Here is an 8752-nt window from a genome sequence, read left to right on the forward strand (position 1 = left end):
TCAACTTAGGGTTGATATCTACAGGAGCATTGAAGAAAAAAGTTGGAAGTGGAGATAGTAATGGCAAACCTATTGGTACGCGTATAATTATTCCAGCGAAATTTACAAACAACCCGATATATTCAACAATTTCATGGACGCACTATAAATATGTTATTGGATTGGGTTTCCATAATTATTTTTACTATAACGTGCAATTAAAAGTGACCGTAAATACAAAGAAAGTTACAAAAAATATGAATTTGCGACCAGAAGATCGTCCTGATATTCTTTGTCGAGTTTTCAAGATGAAGCTTGACAGTTTGACTGCAGATTTCAAGAAAGAACATATTTTCCGATGAAGTAAATCATGTAAGTACCAACTTAATACTCTCTTTCAAATTTTCAACTATTTTATAACTAACTCTAGGAAAAATAAAATTGGAGAAAGTGAGAATTAAGACATAATAGAAACCCCCATGACTTTGGGTTAATTAACATTGATTACATATAGAGAAATATTACAAGGTGAAGATTTATATGCCTATAAATTCAATTAATCTTAAGTTGTAACAGTTTGAGTTGTCGAAACAATATTTAGTTACACCTATAATTCTTGAGTTAACAGTTATATTCTACCGAAAGCAGATAAAAAGACACAAGAATTAATGTGGTTCAGACACAATTGTGCCCTACATCCACGTGGACCTGCAAAGACAATTTCACTAGTTCAGATTTACATTGTACATTAATAGGACTTATTAAAACAATTAAGACTCCCTCTTTAATTCTTTATGCCGTTCTTGTACACAACTAGAACTTCGTGTCTCTTCCAACAACAGCTCCACACCGCGTGCCTCGAACTCCCTTCAGAAACGCGGTTGATCTCCCTTAAGATTTATACAGCAAATTTGTATCTGTTGACACATGCAACGATGGCACAGTCCTGCTCAGCAGAACGTCTCAGCAATTCTTCAATGCTATAGAGTGATTTTTCTCCCAAAAAAGTGTACGGTTCTTGTGAGTCTAGGAGGCTTAAATAGATGCGAAAGCAACCTTCCAAGACTTATCTTGTACACAAAGAAATCGATTAACCTAGGAAAAAGACTCCTAGTCGATTTCTACTTCTATTCTAGATAAATATAAGAGATACTTAACTAGAACAAAGTACATGGAAATAAATCAAAGTCCTAATAGAAGTATTACAAAAGTAGGACTCTAGTAAATTCCAAAATAAACATGAAATACAAATATTTGCCAATCTTTGATTCCCAAGTGTGGCGGATTTCTTTACTCGTGGAAATCTGCATACATATATACGATATAGCGTACTACATATTATTTGCTGCATTCATCGAAGATTGTTTGGCTTATTGCAAGTTCATTGGTGTTATGAGAGTTTTCCTTTGTTAAACGTAGTGGCAATCATTTGACACGCATTCTCTTGTTACTAGATTTGACCTAGTGGTAATCATTTGGTGCATTTTCTTGCCAGTTCCCACTATATTTGATTTAGTATGTAACGAGAGAGTTATCCTTCTTAAAGAATTGGCACAATCTGCCTAACAAAATTTTTATTCTTCCTAAGAAAAAGATTTTTTTTTTGTTTGCTTGAAATTGAAATTGGAAATATTGAAGTATGTTAAATTGCCCATGATTCATGTACTATTAAGTATGCATTAATTTACTTAGTTCTTCAGGATTAAAGAAAGCTTAAATGTAATTGCTGGAATAGCTCAGTTGGTTAGAGCGTGTGGCTGTTAACCACAAGGTCGGAGGTTCGACCCCTCCTTCTAGCGAAATATTTTGTTTTATATTTATTTCTTTATATAATTTGAATTTAAATAGAAAATAGAAGTCATTAGCGAAATATTATGTTTTATATTTATTTCTTTATATAATTTGAATTTAAAAAGAAAATACAGTAGAACCTCGATAAATTAATAACCTCGCTTAAATAATAAATTTTCCCGGTCCCGACCCGGGGACAACTTGCTAAATTAATAATTCGCTAAATTTATAAGATAATACACATTCGAAAAATTTAAGAAGCCCCATATAATATATAAATTAATAATGCATAAAAATAATTCTTAAATTACATGGTATAGTACATATTTTATAGATCTATAAAAGCTTAATATACTATAATTTAATTGTTGCTTGTTTCTTGTTGAATTTAAAAAGCAAATAGAAGTCATTAGCGAAATATTATGTTTTATATTTATTTCTTTATATAATTTGAATTTAAAAAGAAAATAGAAGTCATTATTTTTGTTAAAAACAAAATTAAATTAAAAAACGAATCATCAACATATGCCTATGAACTAAGCTATGGGCAATAGAGTTGCCATTATGTGTGTGTCTCTATGCACACTTATATGCCTAAATTGTGTCTCTCACGTACTACTACTGCGATTTTTTTCTTAATTTTCGACTGTGAAATATAAAAAATGTCCCCAAGCTGCTTTTCCTTCCCTCTTCTTCATTCTTCATCGTCCCCACTGCTGCCCACCACTGCACCTCCGCCGCGAAATGGGGCGCCCTCAATTGGGAGAAGCGAGTCCAAACCTCGGCCCATCCCCACTCCAATTCTCCCTCTTACTTCAACAACAACACCGCCGGATCCGCCACCATTTGAAGACCTGCAAAAACGCAATCCATAGCCCCTTTATCAGAAATCGAAAAAATCGATCAAGCCGCGAGCTTCTACGCCGCCACCAAAAAATTCTGAGCTTGAAGAAGCCCAAACAATTGATGGATGTGGTGGTGCGTGGTGGGTGATATGTGTTCATATTGCACGATTTTATTTATCGAATCTTCGAGTTTTGGTCTTCGTTCGTCCGAGTTTCGGCGTTATTTGTACATATTATTGCGTTTCTTGTTTTATTTCTATTATAGGTAAAGAGAAGCTATTTTTGCCGATTCGAAACGATTTTGGAAGCGAAGCCGAGAATCAAACCAAACAAGTGCAAAGTTGCATTTTAGCGGACAATGGCAGCGTTTGGTATTTCATGCATAACTCTCTCATATGACCTCCGATTGAGCTGATTCATGTGGAGTTAGAAAGCCAAGTGCAAGGGCTACAACTTTTGTGAAATTCATTTTTGTCGAATTCGGCCTGAAAAAGGGTCAACACGGAGTTTCAAGTTCAGACAGTCACCATATCGCGCTATGGCCATCCTGTATCGCGATATGGGGAGAAATGAAACAGAGAGCTTGCATTTTTGCCATATCGCGCGAAATGCCATCCTGTATCGCGATATGGGGAGAAACGAAACAGAGAGCTTGCAATTTTACCATATCGCCCGATACTGATGCCCATATCGCGATATGGCCTCGGGATGTGTAAAAAATATCTAAAAAGGCAAAACTTCCTCAAGAAGCTTTGCCTTACTATAAATAGAAGCAAGCCCCTCACTCTTTTGGTGGTGGTTCGACTTTCTTCGGTTTTCGTCCTCGGGTTGTCTTCGGTTTTCGCCAGTTCTTCGCGGGAAACTTCGACAAGGGTTTCGACTCGGGTTTTTCATAAGCTTTTTCTTTACGTTTAGTTTATGATTTCTCGTGTTCTTCATTTGGATGCTATGTTTGTAATGAACTAAGCATTTTCTTTTAGGGAAATGAAACCTTGTATATATTGATTTTGATTTCCAGATCTGTGATCTATTTGTCGTTCTTTGATTATGTTTATGTTTTCCCGTATTAAATGCTTTCGATTGTTTGGCCAACAGTTGAATTGATTGTAAATGGGAATGAACTCGAGAGAGGATTTCTCGTTTCAAGTTAGGAAAACATAGCTCGGGGTGTGAAAACGGAGACGTGATGCACCTCGGGTAGCCCTTAAGGACTTCACCTAAATGCTCTCTTAATATCAGGTTCTGAACGGAGACGTCGGACCTGTGGGTAGACTCTAACTACACTGGAGACGGGGGTTAGAGTATTTTAGTGTCTGGGTTAGCGAATATAGAATTGACATTAGATTTAGATATGTAGATCTTTATCGATAGTACACTGGTGGATTTTCCCTAGAAGCCATCACACGTCGGAATTCCTCGTTTATACTGGCGGACCGTACCGTTGCTTTTATTATTGTTTCTTTATTTTTAGCTTCATCCCCCACCCTTTCGATCGTCTAGATAAAGTTTAGGATAGTATAATTACGGTACTTGGTAGATTTAGGAACTTAATTCCCTGTGGATCGATATCTGGAATTCACTATTCTACAAAACGCGATACTGTACACTTGCGGTTATTTATACGTAGGTTTTACGCGTATCAGTGGGCGGCGACGATGAATGATAAGTATGGTTGGAAATTGAGAGGAATAGTGGGGATTTGGGGCTGCGGCGGCGGCTGGGCAAAATTGCAGAAAGGGGATTGGGTTTTGGAAAATTGCAATTTAGTCCCCCAAATTAAGTTTTAAAAGTTTAACAAAATTCCAATGTATCCTCTTAAATTAATATAATTTTATGTTATACTGCTTAGGGGTATACTTGTCTTTTTACCTTCGAGTAACCATTAAAATGATAATGAGTGCTGTGAGCTTCGAAAAGTATGACACAGGGGGGTATGAGCGAATTTTTTTTTTGACAGGGGGTATTTGACAGTTAGAGATTTTACAGGGGTGGTATTTGCAATTAACTCTAAAGATTTTGTTCAAGTGGGGAAGATGAAGAGAGGTGGGACCCTACTAGAAGAGTGTTGGAAATGAATAAGCTAGATTCATTAATCAAGTTCAAAGTATTGAAGGTTCTATAATTCATGAATGTGGAAGAATACATGGATGTGTCTTTTGGAGAGATTCATGTATACTGCTATGGAGGAAGGATATTATTAATTATGTGTTCATGTATTTGTTTAGATACATGCTAGGAAAATCCTATAAATAGTCTATGTAGTTTTTCATTTGGAGCAAGTAATAAAAAACAAGAAGTATTCTAGAGAGAATCAAAAGAGAGTTCTTGAGTGAGTTTATAAATTTGTGTTGATTGAGGGAGTAATATAAATTTATCTCCTCTCCACTACTCCTCCTCTCTATTTTAAGTTATTCCGCTGCATGTTCTCAGTCTATATTGTTAAATCGATCCAACAAAGTGGCATCAGAGCCACATCTGAATAGAAAAGAGCGATGGCAGCCATAAGTGGAGCTTTCCCATTTCAAAAGCTTGCAAAAGAGAATTATGATCGATGGAGCATACAAATGAAAACTTTTCTTGGTGGACAAGACGTTTGGGAAGCCGTTGAAGAAGAGTATGTTGAACCGGAGAATTTGGCTTCATTAAGCCAAGCCCAAAGGAAGACATCCAAAGAAGCCAAGGTGAAGGATCAAAGAGCGCTATCCATCATCCAACTCGGTGTAGACGATAGTAACTTTGAGAATATTTCTCAAGCTACTACGGCGAAGCAAGCGTGGGATATTCTTAGCGATGCTTTCAAAGGCATTGATAAGGTGAAGAAGGTACGACTCAAATCACTTCGTGGAGAGTTCGAGTCTTTGAATATGAAAGACTCCGAAGAAGTTTCCGACTACGTCTCAAGGGTGGTTTTGATCGTCAACCAACTTGAAAGAAATGGTGAAACAATGGAAGAGAGAAGAGTGGTCGAAACAATACTTCGATCCCTTGATCCTAAGTTCGACTACATTGTCTTGGCAATTGAAGAGTCAAACGACGTTGAGAGTCTTAAAGTGAACAAAATATTGGGCAAGTTACATGTCCATGAGGAGAAGATCAGGAGGCGAAACAAAGGGCCCGAAGTAGAACAAGCCCTTCAAGAAAAGACGAACCTTGCCGACCAACCGAAATATGATGGTGCTCGATTTCGTGACAGAGGTAGAGGCCGTGGTCGTGGGCGCGGTCGTGGTCGTCAGAGGTCGTGCAGGACAATCCTTGTACGACAATGGTGATACGAAGCAAGAGAATCGACCTACAAGAGGTCGTGGAAGAGGAGGATTCAATCGGCGTCAAGACAAGAAAGATGTCGAATGTTATAATTGTCACAAATACGGACACTATGCTTGGGAGTGTCGAAATGAGTCAAATGATGAACAGACTCATTATGTTGAAGCAACGGAAAAACAAGTTGCTGAGCTATCCCTAATGGCGTGTAAAGAATCGACGGAGGAGAAAGATTGTTCGTGGTACCTTGATTCGGGTGCGAGCAATCACATGTGCGGGAACAAACACATGTTCGTAGAGATCGATGAGTCCGTGATGGGAAATATCTCATTTGGAGATATGTCGAAAATTACCATCAAAGGTAAAGGGAGAATACTCTTCAAATTGAAAAGTGGAGCACACCAATTCATCGAGAATGTTTACTATGTGCCTGGAATGAAGACAAACATTCTATGTATTGGCCAGCTGCTAGAGAAAGGATACGACGTCTTAACCTATGCTTGAAGAATAGTCAAGGTACGTTGATTGCTACTATTCCAATGACAAGCAATCGAATGTTCTTATTGAATATCTATCACGATATGGCGAAGTGCTTAAAGGTGTGTTACGAGGATCCATCTTGGCTATGGCATTTGATGCTAGGCCATATCAACTTTGGTGGACTAAAGATGATGTCCAAGAAGAAGGTGGTGAAGGACTACCATCAATTGATCATCCCGATCAAGTATGTCAAGGATGTATTGCCGGAAAACAATCTCGACTAAGTTTTCCAAAGGAGTCTTTGTCAAGAGCAACGCAACCGTTGGAGTTGATCCATACGGATATATGCGGTCCTATTGAACCTACATCAGTAGGGGAGAATCGCTATTTTCTGACTTTCATTGATGATTACATTCGGAAAACATGGGTTTATTTTTTGAAGAAAAAATCAGAGGCATTCTCAACCTTCAAAAGGTTCAAAGCTCTTGTCGAGAAGCAAAGTGACTATCACATTAAGGCGATGAGATCTGACCGTGGAGGCGAATTCACTTCAAGTGAGTTCAAGAAGTTTTGTGATGAACACGGTACTCGTAGACCTCTCACCGTTGCATACTCACCCCAGCAAAACGGTGTCGCAGAGAGGAAGAATCGATCAATTATGAACATGGTTCGACGCATGTTGAAGTTGTTAAGTGTATACTTTTACACTTTATCGTACCTTTATATTTGAGTTTTTGGTGTGTTTTAACGGTAATTGGTGCTTAAAAAGTTGATTTATTGTATTTTAGGTACAAATTGAAGAATTGGAAAAGTATGGGGTAAAACTGCAATTTTGGAGAAAATATGAGCCAAAAGTGAAAAAATCAAAATTCTGAAGATTTAAAGCTCGGACGGCCGTCCGAGACCACGAGGAAGCGCAGTAAAGGGATTTTAATTGCACAAGGAAACTGCCTTCTTCCCCAAGTTTTTCACCCTATATAAGACCAAGCCTAGCACACAATTGGGGATCGGTCTTTTACGCAATTTCAAGAGCAATAAAACAATAACGAAGAATTCGAAGACTCCAAGCATAGATTTATCGTTTGTGACTTATTTTATTTGCATTTTTCCTTTAATCACGAGTAGCTAATTTTCTTATTTCTAGGATTTTATTTGGAACCCTATGTGGGATTTATGAACCCTTTTCTATGATTTTATGCAAGTTTTAATTCCGAATTATTTCTTCTACTTGTTTTATTAAGTTCATGAAACTGGCCACTTTATGTGCTTTTATGTTATTGTTAATCGCATGAATCGGAAGATCGGGTTAATAATTAGAACTGCGGTAGAAGAGCCTTTGTGTGGTATTAACATAGGAATATAGTTAATCTCTTAGGTAGCCATTATTGAGATTTGTGCTTAATGTTGCGTTCTAGAATTAATTGCATAGGAACATAGTAATTGAATCGAGAGTATTAGAATCGTAATACACGCGGAAGCGGGTTATGATTATTTTAGCATCTCAGGTTAATAATCCGGGTTAATTGCTTGCTTAATTGAATGAATTGGGAAATAATAATCACATAGGGGGAGAATAAAATCCTAGGCTTGTCTACTTTGATTAATCTTCGTGTTTAAATTGCTTTCTTGCTTTTGCCTTTTTAATTTGCTTTTTAATTTAATTTAATTCTCTCAAAATTCGACTGTGTAGGGTGGGCTTGATAATAATTGGTAGGATTTAGCGTCTAGCATTAAATAATTAAATATTCCATGTGGGTTCGATATCCAGACTTTTAGTCCACTATATTACTTGTACGATACGTGCACTTGCGTGTAGGTATTTCAACCAACAGAAGTCCAAACAATTGCCGAAGGAGTTTTGGGCAGAAGCCGTTGATTGTGTTGTTTATCTATCAAACCAGAGTTCGACGAGGCGTGTTTTTGAGAAAACACCACAAGAGGCTTGGAGTGGATACAAGCCTAGCATAGCGCATTTGAGAGTGTTTGGGAGTATTGCCCATATGCATGTTCCGGACCAACAACGAAAGAAACTTGACGACAAAAGCCAAAAGTATATTTTTGCGGGCTATGATCAAGCAGCGAAATGATACAAGTTGTATGATCCTGTTGAGAAGAAGAGTAAAATCAGTCGAGACGTTGTGTTTGATGAGAAGAGTTCGTGGGATTGGAATGCTCAAGAAAAGGAGCATTATACATTCTACCCGTTTGAGGCAACAACTAAGGAAGTTGAAGAGGAGCCCGTAGATTAAGTAACTCCACCATCATCACCTGCATCTTCTTCTGAGGGTGAAAGTTCGAGTAGTGAAGGACCTCGAAAGACAAGGTCTCTATATGAGATTTATGATCAACTTAATCAGAATCGAAACTTATTGTGTTTGTTTGTTGATACGGAGCCT

General features: G+C 37.7%; 1 protein-coding gene and 1 non-coding gene across 2 annotated transcripts; both read left to right on the plus strand.

Moving 5' to 3' along the window:
• Positions 1–1704: 1704 nt before the first annotated feature.
• Positions 1705–1778, plus strand: TRNAN-GUU (transfer RNA asparagine (anticodon GUU)). Its single transcript has one exon. It is a non-coding gene; the product is annotated as a tRNA-Asn (tRNA).
• A 3329-nt stretch (positions 1779–5107) lies between these two features.
• LOC148771543 (uncharacterized) lies at positions 5108–6380 on the plus strand. Its single transcript, XM_088815107.1, has 2 exons — positions 5108–5869; positions 6030–6380. Exons 1-2 carry the CDS (start codon positions 5108–5110, stop codon positions 6378–6380), a joined length of 1113 nt encoding a protein of 370 aa, XP_088671233.1.
• Positions 6381–8752: the final 2372 nt, after the last annotated feature.

This window comes from Erythranthe guttata, chromosome 3 (genome assembly GCF_056151865.1).
Source record: "Erythranthe guttata isolate IM_541 chromosome 3, IM_541, whole genome shotgun sequence".
Classification (NCBI taxonomy): domain Eukaryota; kingdom Viridiplantae; phylum Streptophyta; class Magnoliopsida; order Lamiales; family Phrymaceae; genus Erythranthe; species Erythranthe guttata.